This window comes from Channa argus, chromosome 22, assembly GCF_033026475.1.
Source record: "Channa argus isolate prfri chromosome 22, Channa argus male v1.0, whole genome shotgun sequence".
NCBI lineage: Eukaryota > Metazoa > Chordata > Actinopteri > Anabantiformes > Channidae > Channa > Channa argus.
In genome coordinates, this window is record NC_090218.1 from 9952870 (window position 1) to 9971286 (window position 18417).

The 18417-nt window shown below is 40.4% G+C and overlaps 1 protein-coding gene across 1 annotated transcript in view; it reads right to left on the reverse strand.

Moving 5' to 3' along the window:
* fstl4 (follistatin-like 4) overlaps nucleotides 1-18417 on the reverse strand; it is a 186505-nt gene that overhangs the window by 96732 nt on the left and 71356 nt on the right. The window contains exon 4 of the mRNA XM_067492346.1: nucleotides 15109-15351. Within this exon, the coding sequence (XP_067348447.1) occupies nucleotides 15109-15351 (243 nt within the window). The remainder of the gene's footprint in view (nucleotides 1-15108; nucleotides 15352-18417) is intronic.

Below are 18417 nucleotides of genomic sequence, written 5' to 3' on the forward strand. Positions count from 1 at the left end.
AGTAAGGTCACGGGTTTGACTATTTGAGCGGACAAATGTTCAGTGAAACATCCTTTTAGTGAGACACAAAGCCTGCAAATCATTTGCAGAAACAAACGCTTAAAATGTAGAAAATGAATGCAGATGAGTGAGCAGTGAGAGGAGAGAAGCAAACAAATTACAGCATTAGCATCGTGAGTAATAAGCAACCCTCGCCTTCCGACCAGTTGTAAGTAATTCACTTGAAGTGGAGTGACTAATTCATGAAATAGTATCCGTCACTGAAAAGATCTCACATTGCCACGCAGTGCACTTGAATAATGCAACTGTTTTGCATGATAATAAGCGAGGCCAGGGATCACACTTCACCACAAACTAAATATCTAATGTCACATAAAGAATGCTCATCATTTGGACAATACAAGGTGAGTGGTATTACAGCAGCCTTACACAGGTCTTCAACAAATTAACACAATTTTAAATCACCCTAACTTTATATTGTACAAGTAGTATTATTTTATTGAAGAATGAACTGGATAAAAAGATCCATCGAGTCTCTCCATCTTACATTTTGACAGAAGGACTGCTGTTGTTGATACTGTTTGAATAAGAACCTCTATTGTTTATTCTTCCGACATTAATAAAAAGCTAGAAGGAAATTTAGGGATTTGGGAGATATGAGAAATTCAATGACCTTGTCTATTTTCACAGAAAGGGAGTGTTAGCATATTATAAAGCATACTGCCGGTGTATGTCAAAAAAATAAAATAGTAATATTATACAATCTTGGCATTTCAAATGTTAATTGACATTAATGATGGTCATTACCAAAGATGAAAAAAAAACAAGGTAAGTTCACTGTACGAGTGTTCCCCTGCCAGGTGGATGGGGGATACAGGGTTGCACCGGGGGCTTTGCAGTCACTGAGAACACAGAGGAGACATAGTGCAGCAAAAAGCAAAGACATTCTGATCCGGTCGATACTTGGCTAGGCAAATGGCAACGTCCAACACACCCTTCGGCCACACCAGGCATAGAGATGAGGTACTCTGGTTTTTAAAAAGGTGCCAGGCAGCAATGGAGCAAATGACTTCCAAAGTAGGCAGCAAGGATGAAAATGCATCGTATTAGATCCGAGTAAGCAACGGACATTTTGGTAAGTGGCAGAGAAAAAAAATGCCCCAGTAAAACAGTCAAGCTCACACAAACACACAAAGGCTAATCGGGCGTAGAGACCGACGTGTTCCGTTCTGGCGACGTGCTGCCATCTTGTTATTGTGAATCCTGGACATTATCAGAAAAAAAAAGTAACCACAAGAGAAAGATAATGGTTGAGCTGGCGTCAGTGACACCTGTAGCATTTAAAGTGCTAAAACAAAAAGGTCAGCAGCATTCGTCCATACTGCTTCTGTACTCAGAAAGTCACGTGGGAGGAGCTTAAAAACAATAACACGGACTGATGACTTCCGAGGTTGCTGTCCGTGTTGTAACTCCCATTGGGTCCTAGAATTACAGCACTTTACACAGTCAGCGACTTATGGTAGAATAGTGACTCGATGATGCAAACAGGCCCCGTGGCACTGAGATGCTGTACTTGCTAATAATGAGCCCCAAGGGCACAGTGTCACTCAATATATTGAAGCTACAGTGGCTTCTCATGTTGATGGTATGGAATAACTGAAATATGTGCAAAAAAGAAAATGCTTGCTACTACAAAAACATGTGAATGCTACCCCACGTTTCCATATGCAGTGAGTATATTTTAACTGTTAATATACACACATGCTGCTCACGTCAGCAACTCAGAACCGCTGTACGCTGGCCACAGCCAATGCGAAATAAAGACATTTATGATAGGTGACCTCTGATGTCGTGCTATCATAGCGTGGGCCGATAAATAAACTATTCATATTAGCAGAGTGACCTTTGTCAAAAAAGGAGACACTGCATTTTAACAACCAGTAAAACAATCTCCAAAACAGACTTTACCACAGCCAGAGGTTTGTAAAAACATTGACGCTGGTTTCTTTTTTTCAAAATTTGAGATACAAGATATTTTGGAACTTGACATTTTTATTCATGTGGTGGTCGTTTTAAGTTTAAGTAGTTCAAGTGCCTTGGTCAAACAGAGGTCTATGTGAGATGCTGGGCAGTCAGTCAGTCAGCTGCAGAGTTGGCAAATCAGTTGCTACAGCACACTGAGCTGCACAAGTTGTCAATATGGGCTCGTTCTTTGCCCTCTGGTCAAACTGTCAAGCCGGCAGAGTGGAAATATATAATCTGACAGCTCATATTATACAGGACAGTGAAGGAATTGTTCAGATATCTATTCCCAGCAAGATCAGGGGGAAACTAAGGGGCTGAGCAAGATGTGACTGTTGAGCTTAGCAAGGGAACCTAAAAAAATTTACCCCATTTAGCTAAACTTGAGAGTGATTGGGTGTCATTTAGCTTCACTCCCTGTGTGATAACCTACGCCCTAGCACAAGGCATAAAAGCAAATGAGCCATGCCGTGCATTAAAAGTGCCAACAGTGCTTCTTCAATATTACAAACCAAATCACCCAATAATTACTAAGTGCATAAGAAGATGTAAGGCAGGCTAAAATCATATATTTGGAAGAGTCCCGGTATACTATAAAATTAATGTCCTGATTATACGGCATTCTTGTAAATTAATATATTCTTATTTTTTGCTTATAGTAGTTTGGGGGAAAAAAAGCTTAATTCATAGGTGAACTGACGCATTTCAGCAAATATAATTACATTGATAATCAGGAAAAAAAAACTTTTTGGCAGAGACATTAAAAAGTTTGAAATGGAGAACAACAATACGCAAAGCTACGCATCAAGGTGACTGCTCTTATTTCTGCTGGTGACAACTGTTAAGAGAGTTGCATCAAATCTCTGTGTAGTTCTTCTCAATAGCTACAGTTTTAGTATTAACATTACTGGGCTGTATCTGATTTCTGAAGGCCTAAAAAAGCACTTTAAACATCATCATTTAAGCTACAGCACAGTGCCTTCTTAGTTGGGGCTCCAGGCAGTTACTGTATATTCATAATGCAGTGCAAAAATGTCAGGATCCAATGTCAGGAACTACATTTTCTGTACACAAGTAATTATGGTTTAAATAAAAAAATGTAAGAGGAAAGATCTTTAAAGATGCTGTTATAGAGAAAAAGGCATGAATGGTTGTATTAAGTTAGTTCAGATCCAGAGGCTTGTGAGGGTGTTTTGGTCCGGGACATACAGTAAGCCCCCCCCCCTCCTCTATACCCAGGGTCACTTTGCCTCGAGGTGATGCTTGTATGTTTTATTTTTTTATTTTTGCAGGCTCACACTCTACTTAAGCTCTGAACCAATTTAACACAGACTGGGGAATGTAGAGAGAAGCTTGACAGAGTCACTCAAATCCCCATCTGCACCACATTGGGGGCGTAGCGAGAGAGAGAAATGAGGGTGAAAGATAGAGCAGAGGAAAGTGATCTAAAAGCAATGGGGGGGCAGAGGGAAGGAAATAGAGATGCATGGTGACCAAGAGAGAGCACTGTGTTTCCATCTCATGTAAAAGGCAGTTTAATATAGAGTTAAGAGTTGCCTGGCAAACAGCAAATGCATTAGTTGATTGCTGTCTAAATGCTACTGCAGTGCAAGATGTGAATAATCTCACTTGTTAGTAATTAGATCCTAGCTTTGATAAAAACATCTGATAACTAAAGTTTTTAAAGTTGGGTCCAAAAGCACTGGCAAGCATGTGTAATTTCCCATTATGCAGCGATTAAACTGATGAAGGAATTGTGAAATGAAGGGGATGGGCCAAATGTATTCATTTGTCACTTTCTAATATCTCAGTTGTTCAGAGTCATTTGCCAACAGCCTTTAAAAAGTGGTGTTATGAAGGATAATAAAAGCAGCACATGTAGCTGAAGAGCGCCAAATATGATGCAGTACCACCTGTTAACTCACCAAGAGACAAGACGCACTGCCAAGATGGCTTCCCCTGAACAAAGTCAACATTTACTTACTGTTATTTACTTACACAATAGTGTGTGTGCGTGTGTGTTAGAGAGACCGGCTCAGAAATGCAGAAATCTGAATCCCGAATGCTACTGGAAATATGAAACTTTTACTCCATCCTCATATTTCAATTATCAGTTAAGTGATATGTGCCCAGCTGGGCAACACGCGTCAAAAGCTGAAGCTGTGCAGACGATCCAAGACACCCATTGTGGTGCCGCTTTGCACAGCTCACCACTGAAAAGGCAAAGTGATAGGCAATGGCACTGTTGTGACAAGCATGTCAAAATCTCTTAGGCAAGAATAAACACTCTCTTTCAGAAGAGATTATTTAGCTTTTGTCATGACAGAAGTGGTGTGTCTTCATTCATGCGAGTGCGTGTAATTTGCTGTGCATGTGTGTTTTGCTAGTGTATATTATCAAGCCGAGAGAAAAAGAAAAAGTATGCACAGAGAAGGAAAACTGACTTGGAAGTGATTCTGGGTCAAGAAAAACTAAAAGGCTTCTGCAATTTTAGGAAGACAAAACACTAAAAATGCTGCTTGTTCAACCATGTCTATAAGGCATTCGCACTTCTCTAAAATGGACTGGACTGAAAACAGAAGGAGTGTAAACACTTTCTTTTCCATCACTCTGCATAGATTGCTAACTGATTACAGTCACCAGCATAAGTTTGTTTAACCAAATGATGACAAAGGATCCCAAACAAGATTTGGTCTTTATTCTGTTGCCCTTTGAGTCGTTTGTTTGTGGGGAAGCTGGTGAAATTTAAAATGTAGTGATAGGAAATGTGATTCCCAGGTGTTTTTTTTTCTTCCACATTTTGTAAAACTGTTCTGCCTAATTAGAGAGACTCTAGAAGTAATAGGAATATTTGGGTTTTACATGTGGACGTTAAAGCAATAATATACATAAACAACTAGTCAGCAGGATGCATTCGTAATCCAAAAACGCCACCAAAAACTTAAAACATTAAAAAAAAAAAAAAAAAAACATAGCTAATAAATTTCTCTTTGACAAAAAGGTGTAACGCTATTTCACTTCGCTTTGGACCGGCTTATCAGGGGGTGGTCATGTGATCGTAGAAGAGCAAAGGAAGAGGTGGATCCCAAATGTAGTTTGTGAGCAGCAACAAGGTAAATAAATCATTGGTTCACAGTCGGACTGTGCTCTCTCACACCAAAGTCTGCTTAGAGCCAAAAGCACTGGATGCACCACAAAACTCACATGAGCTGGACAGCTGTAAATGCTCAATGACAGCCAGCTGGCGGCAATTTCAGGGCCTTCAAAGCTGCACTACCACACAAATCTTATTAGTTAATAAGGGCAGCAGAAGTGGGATGATGTAAACAATGTGACAATATTCCCTCCAAGAAACCAAATGCAAAATGCAAACTTGTGTCTTACGATTAGGAAGTAAACAGTTCTAATTTAATGTCTTACTGTTTATTTATTGCTGCCGAAAACGCCACGTAAAATCAGAAATCTACTCTTCACTATGTCTAAATACCTTAATAAGTAACCTGTTTCCACATGCAAGCTGTTGCTTTATCCATAGCTGACAGTGCTTTTGGTGCAGTATCCTTGACCACTACCACAACAGCAGGAGATCTGCATGGCCAAATAGAGCTTTCTATTTTCATAGGAGAGACTGATGTTTATGAGGCAGGGGACCAGAGCCGGACCAGGGGACATCTCTATCTGGGACAGGGCATCTATTTCATACAGCAAATGCTTCTACCATAATGAATCTGTGGGGAGGAAATCAACATAATGAGGTAAGACCCACGTGACTAGTGGAGAGGGAGAATGAGGAGGAAGGTGTTGGGAAGGGAGAACATGAAAAGAAAGATGGTGAGAGGTGGACTGCTCGTTAGTAAGCCCACTGTAACAAATAAAGGGCTGTCAGGGGACGCCTGGAGGGTGTTAGGTGTGTTTGGATTGTGTGTGCAGAACGTGTTGCACCTGGAAGCTCAGGCTGGTTTTAGTCCTTATTAACCTAACAGAGAGCCGAATGGCAACTTTTGATCCAGTGCTGTGTTGTGTGACCCAGACAACTTTAAACCCCTGCTGAAACTGTTTAGTTAAATTGTGAGCATTTGTAAAATGTGTCATTTTGATGTAGAGCTGGATGGTATTTGCTTAACAAGGTGCTGCCAAAATAATCAGGATAAAGTAACATGATGCATAATTAATATTATTATTATTATATATAATACAAAAATCACATAAGGCTTAATCACATAATAAGCAAACATAAAGTGAGGTGAATAACCTCTACACATCCAAAAACAATCTAGTCAAGGAGCTCACTTGAGACAATGTATAATGCCAATAATTTTTAAGAGGAGAAAAAAACTAATATATTTTGGTCTTTGTTTGTAAAATAATAATTTCTAGTCATGCTTTTCATGCAGAAAGCAGCGGGTTTGAATCCTACCCCGGCAGTTGTAGCCCCACCCAGCCACCAAGTGTGACCCTGGTGCCGGTCCTGAGCCCAGATAAAAATGCGTCAGGTATAGACTGAATATATATTTGCCTTATATATGCAAACTTATAAGAAACAAGTTTGCATTTCATATTTATAAATGAGCAGCTCTCCAATCATATATGGAAGCTTCAGTAAGCTTTCAGTATGCACATAAGCACACAAAATTTAAATCCTCCAAGAAAAACAGTTATGAACAAGAAAAATGTTATATTGGTCACCATTAAATGTATCTGATCCCACCCAGCTTCTGTGTACGAAGCTAAAAACTGAAGAACTGGAGCTCACACTAAAGTCACTCCTGCTTACAAGAACCATGTGTTTGTGTGACTGAGTTAATGGCCTCAGTCACAGGAGGAGGCAGAGGGCTAGCGAGCAAAAAGATGGATGGCGGAATGATGTTACAGGCTGCAGAGAGGGTGGAGAAATGATAAGGGGGGGGGTGGGCTTTGATGGGTAATGCAATGACCACATCTGCCCTTGAATGAGCAACGATGATAACGAGTAATTAAAACGTTCGAGGTGAGTATTGAATGGAGGCACATGGAAAACCTAGACGGATGATGGATGCTTTAAAGGAAGGGAAATAAAAGGAGTTCACAATGTCAAGAGCAATGTACCTGGTGTGTTTGTTGTTGCGTAATGCAGTAGGTTTCAACTCTAGAGGTCAGGAGAAGGGTCACAATAGAAATCTGAGAAATCTCTGGTTGGACTGGTTACAGATATGACACCTGTGACATTGGACTGCAAGCAGACATTGCTTTGTTTTATGAGTTCAGGAGGCCAACATTTCTTATTGAATTGCGTCCTCACTCAAGCATAGGGCATGCGTCCATGACCGAGCCTCATTTCTGTGCATTATTCGCTCACATTAGGCTTCAGTGGCTGGTCCAAGTGGCAACTTCATCTTAGAGCCAGCCATGCAAGTTGTCCAACAAACCATCACTGTATGACTCCACTATTCTCACTACTACCTGAAGCTCCCCTCCCTGTGACCCTGGGGAAACTAATTTCTGTCTGGTGGATGGCAATGCTTCACCTGTCTGATCTGGAAGTCAAAGGCAACCCAGAAACACCAATGGGACACTTGTCCCTAATGAAGTGGTCACTGCAGGATGCATTAAAGACCCCCTTGCCGAGGGCGATACAAAACACAGCGGAAACAGATGGCTCTTTAAACTGCTTTGCTTCAGTAGGACCTTCCTACTCATCAGGAAGATAAAAGTCATTAATCAACTGTTATTTCTTTTTCACACAGTGCAACACAGATAAGGCTGCAATCAAAGCCTGGGTCACATGAGGGTCAGCTTTCAGCTCAATGCACAGCAGAGAGAGGGGAGAGAAAACTTCAATGCATGTTACGCTAATTTCACTAATTAGAACAGTGGTGGAGCAAAAGACCGTCCATAACTTGCTAGTTAATCAATGCACAATGCTCCCTTTATACAGAGACAGAGAGAGAGAGAAACTGAAACTCAACTGTTTCAGTTTGTATTGTTCCAATCTGCTACTCCAATCTAATTTTAAGAAATAAGCTCATACCATCAGAGGTTTTAACGTGTTTCTGTTGTCACGTGAATCAATTTGGCCTAATATTTCCACAAGAAAGAAAATCTATGGCTATGAACTATAGCACACAGATGCTTGGATGTGTCTAAGGAGGGGGAAAAAAAAGAAGAAACCGAATGGGTGACACTGCCTCTCTGTTAAAAGGCATTAGTGTTATTATTTAGAAGTTATTTGGTGAGAGGGGATGTCATTTTTCACATGGAGAAAAGGAGCAGCAGCCTCGAAGAAACCTATTTTATGACTTTTGGCAATTAGAATCTAAATGGGTTAATAGGCTTGAGTGTTGCTGGCCTATCAGTCTTTTTTATTGACCTGTCTCCTGAAGACACTGTGGGTCAAATATTTTAAATGTGAGGGTGTTTATCAATTTACCATTCATGACGGCTTTATCTTTTGTTAGACAAGTCATTTCTGTGCTTATTCTTCAGCAGAGTGTTTGTGGAGGGGATGGCTTAAGACAGCTCAGAGTAATCTTAAAAGTGCTGCACAGAAAATGGATTTCAACTTATTGAAAAAAATAAAATTATAAAAACACCTTTCTGCTGTTAGGGTTCCTGTCACTGTTGAGTCTCTTTTACTACAGTGTTAGTTATCTATTTACTTGGTGATATGACATTTTAAGTATTTCTTCTTCTTCCAATGTTATTATGATGCGTGCTCTTCGTGAATTGGGGGGAAAATAAAAAATAAAAAATCCGCTTAACTGACTGAATGTAAACACATTGAAGCTAGTGACAGGCCAGAACAAAGAGCCGACGGCAGAGGTTTATAGTGATCCTTTTTACCATATACTGTATGCAATCACCTCTCCTGCCTGTCACAAACCAATCCATTGCCAAACACTTTAAAATGCACCAGTGCTACCAGCTCAAGAACAGTCTACTAGCTCCTTCAAGCTGGATCAAGGAGAATATGGGCATATGAACAGATAGCTGAGTGGTAGATTCCTTCACCTCTGTAAATATGTTTGTCTGAGAAGGTCTATAGTAGTTTACACCATTAAACTGTTTCTCCTTGTTTCTTCACCCTGCCTGAAGAAATGTTTTACTAAAAACATAATACCAGAGGATGACTGTTCTCTCTTAATTAAAAATGTACACTTTCCGAAAAAACAAAAACTAAACATGTACAGTATCATGTAATGTATATATTAAAAAACATCAAAATTATGAACAATGCATGAGACAAGTTGCACATAGTCCACCGTGTGTCATTTATTCAAGATTCTGATACATGACTTGGCTTTTTGCTTAGAAAATTATGTTCCATCGAGTAAAGTCTGAGTGATGATGCCATTCTGCAGTTTTGGGGCATTAACAAAGACAAAGTTGCCTTATAGCATAAAATGACATTTGGTCAGATGTCCTGAATGACCTGCTGGTGGAACAGTGACAGAGGTGCTGGTGATTGTTGTGTGCCAACTCAGAGCTTAATGAATAAACAGAACCTTTCACTTTGTAAGTGGAAACTAGTGAAGGAAGGTCAGCACAATCAAAACGTGGTTCCGGAGCTTTGAACTGGCCGTGCACAGAAAAATCATAATAATCCATATATGATGGATTATTGTGGTAGCATGCATATTTCCTTGCCAAATTTGAGACAGCAACTTTGGTCATAGCCCTAAGCTGAAGGAAACTGGCTTTCACAGCAGAGCTTTTAGGTTTATCAAATTTAAAAGCTAAATTACCAAAAGAGCCAAACGTTGGGACTGTGACAGGGAAAGCTACAAAGCTGGTTGGCATGATGCAAATAAGAGAGGGGGATATACTGCGTGTCCAGGAGACCAGGTGGAAAGCTAGCAAGGTCAGATGAATCAAAATTTTTTGGAAACCATGGACAGACTAAAGAAGAGAGGGATCATGCAGCTTGTTATCAGTGGACAGTTCAAAAGCCAGCACCTCTGATGGTCTGGGGGGGCATTAGTGCCTATGGTGTGGGCAGCTTACACATCTGGAAAGGCTCCATCAATGCTGAAAAGAACACAGAGGTTTAAGAGCAACATGTGCTCCCATCCAGAAGACGTCTCTTTCAGGGAAGACCTTGAATATTTAAACAAGACAAGGACATGCTGCATCCACCACAACAGCATGGCTTTGCAGGAGAAGAGTCCAGGTGCTGAAATGGTCCGTCTGCAGTGCAGAACTTTCACCAAGGTGGACGACATCTCATGCTGACGTTGTAATCTGACAGACTACACTCCCCCTACCAATACTTTGCATACAACACAGCATAAAAGGTCAGCGACTTTCGGCTTGTCCCTTCAGATGTCGCCACAGCAGAACATGTTCTGCACGTTGATTTGACTTGTTTTTATGCCAGACGCCCTTCGTGCTACAACCTTCACATTTTATCCGGGCTCGGGACCGGCACCAAGGTCGCCCTTAGTGGGGTGTAGGACATGTATGAGAGCTGTAAGAAAGTGGTGAGGTGTGCTGTATGTGTGACGGTGGAGGTGGATCTGCATCAGGGATCAGCCCTGGACACCTTCTTGTTTGCTCTGGTGATGGACAGGCTGACAGATGAGGTTAGACAGGAATCTCCATGGACTATGATGTTTGCAGATGACATTGTGATTTGTAGTGAGAGCAGGGAGCAGGTGGAGGAGAATCTAGAGAGGTGGAGGTCTGCTGTGGAAAACAGAGGAATGAAGCTTAGCCGCAGTAAGACAGAATACATGTGTGTGAATGAGAGGGAGCCAGGTGAAACGGTGAGGTCACAGGGAGCAGAGGTGAAGAAGGTGCAGGACTTTAAGTACTTGAATGAGGACATCAGAGGGACAGTTCATGTTAGATGTGTTGGAGATAAAGTCAGAGAGGCCAGATTGAGGTGGTTATGACATGTTCAGAGGAGAAACTGTGAATATATCGGTAGAAGGATGCTGAGGTTGGAAATCAGGCAGGAGGTCTTTTTTATGGATGTGGTGAGAGAGGACATGAAGTTAGTTGGTGTGAGAGAAGAGGATTCAGAAATATAGAGAAACTTTAGTTCTGCCTACTTTTTATTCAATTTGTTTAGAAGAGAAACAACACAGAACAGAAACGTTCTCCTTGCAATACTGCTGTGCTTTGCCAGTGCATTAACAGTGGCAGATAGATCTTCTAGTCTTTTTGTAAGTTGACTTACTTTATAATAATATATTCAAGTACTGGAGCTCATGCTAAGTAAAATACTACTGTATGTATAAAATTCCTAAACACCATCCATGCGCTAATGACAAAATCCCATTAAGGCTGCTCATTCTGCAGCAGCCCATACTAGTGTTTCAAGGACTTTGACAGGCTTCAAAGACGAATGGTTGTTTTAAAGGACTTTTAAGTGAAAAGTGAGACAGTAAGGATGCCGGGTAACAAAGCAAAATGTGTACACAAACAAGCAAGCAGAGATCTCTCCAGCTCCTCTGCTGCTTATACTAATAAATGATAATTGTGAATAATAACTCTAGCCCAGCACTGAGAGACCTGTCTTCCAATAATGTCTTTGTACGTGGGAAGTAATTATTGCACCTGACGCACAAAGACACACACACACACGATTCCCGTGACATCTGAAAGATTTCCAGCATTTTCTGTCTCCTAGTGGGTCGCATTTACACCTCGAGTTTAAGCCTAATGTGCCGACTGAACGTCCCTAATGTGGATTAGCCATGCATGGTGGTGTCTGCCAAGAATCTTTCCCCTCCCTAATGTGATACCACTAAAACTACTAGATGCCATGTTTGTTTGTGTATGTGTGTCTGTGTTTTTGAGCATGACATTAAACCATAAATAACTATAGATTTACTTTCCCTTTTTACATCTACACCTTGAGGGATTATAAGAGCAGTTTTATGCTTGTCCATCCTGAAAAAGGAAACGTAAGGAGCAGGCGATGCAAGCGATTTTAAGGTGACAGCCATCACTTCCAAACAATCTATGTTTATCACTGTACAATCCAAAGTCCAAAAAAGGTGGTACAATGTGTAAAATGTAAATAAAAACGGAATGTAATGATTTGCAAATCATAAAACAATAGAAACTTTACCATTTCTGGGAAAATATTAGCTCATTAGGAATTTGATGGCAGCAACACATCGCAAAAAAGTTGGAAGAGGGTGAGGGTGATTACCAGTGTGTAACATCCCCTCTCCTTTTAACCACTGTCTGTAAACATCTGGGAAGTGAGGAGACCAGTTGCTGGAGTTTAAGGAGAGGAACGTTGTCCCATTCTTGTTTGATGCAGGATTCTAGCTGCTCAACAGTCCTGGGCCTTTATTGTTAGATTTTTTTGTGTTATGATGTGCCAAATGTTTTCTATTGGTGAAAGTTCTGCACTGCAGACGGACCGTTTCAGCACCTGGACTCTTCTCCTGCAAAGCCATGCTGTTGTGGTGGATGCAGCATGTCCTTGTCTTGTTTAAATATTCAAGGTCTTCCCTGAAAGAGACGTCTTCTGGATGGGAGCACATGTTGCTCTTAAACCTCTGTGTCCTTTTCAGCATTGATGGAGCCTTTCCAGATGCGTAAGCTGCCCACACCATAGGCACTAATGCCCCCCCAGACCATCAGAGGTGCTGGCTTTTGAACTGTCCACTGATAACAAGCTGCATGATCCCTCTCTTCTTTAGTCTGTCCATGGTTTCCAAAAAATTTTGATTCATCTGACCACAGAACAGTTTTTTATTTTTCCTCAGACCATTTTAAATGAGCTTTGGCCCAGAGAACAAGGCATCATTTCTGGTTCGTGTTCACATCCAGCTTCTTCTTAGCATGACACAGCTTTAACTTACATTTGTGTTACAGCTTTAGCCTCGTCCAACTTTTTTGAGATGTGTTGCTGCCATCAAATTCAAAATGAGATCATATTTTCCATGAAATGGTAAAATATCTCAACTTCTCATATGTTGTTTATGTTCTAATATGAATAAAATATTTGGTTGATGAGAAGAGAATGAGAAATCACTGCATTATTTTTTAATTCCGTTTTCACATTTTCCCAACTTTCTGGGAATTGGGGTTGTAAACCCTGTCTGACTGAACTTTTACTTAGCTCTGGTACCTTTTAATTGACATAATAATGCCAAAATCTGACTAGTTGCATAGAAATGGTGGCTGTTTGTGCTGAGAATTCCGTTTTTCTCAGTAAAATGATTCACTATAGAGAACTGGTGATCTACAGTAACCTGGTGCTGACTTGTGAGTGCCAGCAGTTTGATGAAGCAGAGATGGTACAACAGAGTTTAAGATGTTCAGATTTGGTGTGTTACATATATCAATTTATATGTGCAAACGAACTATTATAGAACACAGATTCTTGGCTGTATTCACAGCAACACAAACCCAGTAATGACATCGGCACACCGTTCTAATAATGTTCACCTTCTGAACAAAAACTGACCATAAAATTTTCAGTTTGACTAATCACTAAATCAATTTTTAAGTGCCAGTATAAATGATTGAGACGCCAGCGTTTGTGACTAGGACCAACTGCCAAGTAAGTATGCTGACGTAAACTGAAAGGAGAGTGATTATAGGAGTGGAGGACACCATAGCAGAGAAATACAGCATCTGATAAAAATGCTTACTGTCTCAGCGCCGGGGTCAGTGCTTAGCTATCATTTCTCTGAGAAACTTGACCCTGAGCCACGGGCTTTAGTGCCAAACGGGAAATAATTTCATTCTTTTATTGTGATTGAATACGTGACGGAAACTGTGTGGTTTCCACCGTGATTGATTCCTGTGACTGGAGCTTGACAGAGGGGAAACGTGTTACCAAACAATTGCTTTGTCTGTCTGTACAACTCTATTTCTGTTTAAATCTGTCAACATCAAACTAAAGTCAAAGCCCCACTGCAGCCTTCAAAATTCTCAAAAGTATGCCCCACAGGTATTCGATCATCATCTGGGGGCAATTTTCACTCACAAAAAGCATCAAAGTGTTACCTGTAGCAGTCAGACATGAAAAACAAACAGCCCCCCACTGTGCAGCAGCACTGTGATCATCTTGTCGCTTTAAAAACGTCAAATGAGAAGTGACCTCATATACAGTGACTGTCTGCAAATATTAATTGTCTAGAGAACCTGATCTCTGGGAAATGGGCACAATACTGTATGCTTCATGGTCAAAAAGATACCATTCATTCCTTCATCACCCACTGATCTAACTACATGGCTTTGGACTGAGGGAGAAAAGTGCCCGGAGAAAGCTCATGCTTGCATGGAGAGAACATGCAAACTCTTGAACACCTGTAAGCCCCAGTAAGCAGACATGTTCCAAATTACAAGGTTCTGCCTGGGAGGCTACAGTGCTAACCACCACACTACTGTGCCAACGTGAAATTAATGTAGTGCCACCAAAAAATATCTCACATAGTGTCAGTAGCAAAAGAGGCAATGTCCTTAACATCATCTCATTAAGCCTGGTTACCAATTTTTCACAAGTGCACAAACTCAACCATTTCTTATATCAAATCAACATGGATATATGTTCATTGACAAGGTGTTTCATGGCATTTATACGAGTGCTGTACTGTATACAACGTGCCATGTTAACTACGCATCATTTTTAGAAAAACTGTCGTGACGAACAAGAACCACCAATTCTGCCTCGAGCCTGCCAAAAACACTGTGAGACCACTGTGCCTCAAATACAGCTCAAATGAAAGGCTTTCAGAGTTATTAAGCCATAGCAGATGGTGACAAAAATGAAAGAGACTGGCAAAAAAATAAAATTAAATAAAATAAAAAATAAAAACTACTTCAAGCATTTTTCTTAGCAGCCAAGAGCAAAAATAAATAATCAAATCCAACACACCTGGTGCAGTGCCAGGGAGGGCTAAAAGCAGCATTGTCTTTGGGATGTTTGTAGGAAATAGGGTCTTACTTTTGACAACCACCTGCACTAATAACAAGAGCATGACATATAGATCTCTCAATTTATTAACTGCAAGTACCAACAAAGTATGCCAGCAAATGCCTTGTCAGTCAGTGTGTAACAACATGTTGAACAAAGTCTATGCTGCAGTGTGTAGGAGCCTTCTGCAGTGTTGGCAGATCAGTGTGGCAGTAGAATAGTACCTTTGAAGAAGCAGTCCTTGCTGTGCACCACATAGATCCGTCTCCTTTCCAGGCAGGCGGTGCGGTAAACCTCGCAGTGGTTCTCGTAGAACCTGCCGTCTGAGCCACACACCGGCACAAACGAGGGGCGACATTTTTCCTGGCAAACGCACTCAGCGCGGCCAGTTTCTGCCATCAGCACACACTGCCGACCCCGTCCACAGTAGGTCCTCCGACAGGGACTCTCGTCTGTGACGGAAATGGCTGAAAGAGTAAGAGAAGACAAGGAAAATTTAATCTGAGCAGAAACCTCCACATGTTCTACTTTTCTTTGTGATAAAAATCACACACACTCACTGAGTCACAAAGATAAAAAACTGAATAAAGATCAGCCAGGTTCGCACACTGCAAAAGCTAAATACATCCGTCTCCGCACAGACCTCTAATTTGGGGCTTAGAGAAGAATAATGTGTCACTGGTGATTCATACCTAGCAGATTCACTCTATTTGAAAATAAAATACTGATTTCTAGTACTGTATAGCTGGTGGCAAGAAACGTCTCTAAACAACTCGAAATATAAAAGTATCTTTTGAAAAGCCATCAGCGGTTTTTCTCTGTCACCTCCATTCTTAACAGCTAAACATTAAAGTCAAATTGGTAGTAAAATCTCCAAGTAAAAACCCCAAGATTAAAGTTGTCTCAACAGTGCATGGCTGCAAAGACGTTTGTACATGTTAATGGACAAAGTCTGCAATTATCTGTCACCTACAAGTAGCATGAGTGAACTTCACTTTGGTTTTCAGGGATCAGCAGCCACATTGTTAGGGTATAATAACACATTCAGTGATATTATAATAGCAAATTTCTTAGCACCCTACTTGGACTTAAAGCATCATCAGGGGCTTCATCTCCTCCTCAGCCAGTACTAATGGCTGATCAACTGACACTTTGAGACCAGCAATTATTAAATGCTGTATAGGAAACACCCAAGCCATACTTCACTTAAAGGAGATTTTGTTTGAATTTGTGTTATGTCATCCTGCTGAAAAAAATAAAACCATAAACAAAAAAACGAGGAAAACCATTTTTCTCACCAGTAACACTTAATATATTCATGAATGGATTTTCATGAAATGGCATAAATCCCCTTAATGTATGTACAAAAAGATTCCAATATGTCCCCTGCCTTGCAGAAAATCAAAATAAGACCTACAATCACCTTGAATGAAACAAATTTGAAAAAAGGAAACTCAGTAACAAGATGTATTACACAGTATGCACCAGAAATAGAAAAAGCGTAAACTCAGAACAAACACTTCCAGTCTGGATCACAGTTTTAAGTCGGCGCTAACAAGGAGAATCCTTAATCTAACTTCCTCCAAATAAAACATCCAGGTGTCCTTATTAACACCTCTAAGCAGTCGCTCACACATACATGTGCAAATCCATATACAAACACTCAAAAAGGTACAAATACCTGAGAGTGTAGGTGCATTGCAAATGCAGTGTGGAGCTTACACCTTCTGCCTTACCTACGCGGGTCCCCGTCAAAATGGGACTACACACAGCTCATCATACTCTCCGTGCCCTCCGTGAATGTGCGCTGTTGCAATCGCAACAATTAATTCAATAAATCCCCCATAAATCCTGTACAACCTTGCATTTTTAAACATAAGACAACACTGCCAACATGCATCATAATTTAAAAAAGAAGCATTGTAAGCCACAACAATCATTAAAGGGGCTGCAAAAACCTGGAGGGACTGATCTTGATTACAACCACTTCCTGTGCCAGCCCTTGCCCTACATACACACCCACACACAGACAAATGCACACACTCGCATAATCATCACTCCCTGCCTAGGACATCTTGCTTTCTCCCCTGATTTAATCTACTGTATTTGCACTTAAAGCAAGTACAACAAAAAGTGCTGATCCAGCCAGGCGCTCAACTTTGGACTGACCTTTGCTGAATTCATACTCTTGACCCGGAATTGTGATTTGACGGCTCAGTTTATTTGCCTTAGGTAAAAAAAATTTAAAGTAAAGTTGGGATACTGGGCAAAATAAATTAAATAAAATCCTCTTTTAAAATATAGCAAATTATTTACCTATAACCAACTTAGTTTATTAGTGCACAACAACATATCAAAAACTAAGAAATGTTGCTCAAATATAAAAAGAGCCTCCTACAGAGGCTTATAACTGCAGAAGTATGAATGTAGAAAGGTTCACTATGCTGAAAAACCACTTAGGCAAAGAATTTGGGGATTTTATCTTCTACTGTACAAAACCTCAAAAGATTTTGAATATCCAGAGAAATCTCTGTGACTCAGGACGTTTAAAATGAAACATGACTGTTACGAAAATCTTTAGCATTTACATGCACTTAACCAATCAGCTCTCTCAGGTAACTGGGGAACAATGTGTATATGCACTTAAACCTAGGTACTGGAAATCCATGTGTACATGCAGCAGATGAGTAATCGGATTTCTTCTCCACCTCAAGACTTGTTTTAGAAGCATGGCTAACAGATGGCATCTGTGAAGGCACGGAAAACGCTGCTTTCTATTTTTTTTTTTATTGGCTGTGTTCATGCTGCTGCTGAGTGACAACACAGGGGAACAGAAAGGAAGAAAAAAGGAGGGGCACAGCTTGAACTGTCTGAATACAAAAAGCAGAAACTCAGACAAATTGTTTGTCGGACTTTGGGCAGACTTTGTTTTAAGAACGAAGCAGCATTGATCTGTTAGTGACCTCCTCCGCAGTCAGGGTTAGGGTTGTCTGGGAGAGCTGACTGTAACCTGGTTACTTTAGTGCATGTAAACAAACTGACCACAAGGGCTAAATAACACAGCTAAAAACCATCGTCAGTGAAAACAGTTACTGCATCCAAAAATGCAAATTAAATCTCCACCATTTAAAAATACAAGCCAGCTTCAGTGGTGGTGTTGTGGTGCTTTAATGCTGACATCATGGTTAACTTACACATTTATAAAGTTTCCACTAATGTAGAACAACTTAAAAAGGATTTGGAGAAACATATGCTGCTTAACCCACAACTGTCCTATTTGAGGTTCAGCAGTTTCTTCTTTAACATTTTCGAGCATTGGGTCTCTTTTGTTTAGTCCCATTATTTGCCATGGAAACCACAGTGTACAAACCAAATGTTAGGCAGAAGCATTCTGAGAAATAAATCACACCCCATAATTAAACTCAATGTCAAGGAGTGGAACACTTTAAATGGTAAAAATAAGCGAAGCTATAATTCTAGTTTAATTAAATCCAAAACAATAAATAAATAAAAACAAAATCGAATGCTGCTGC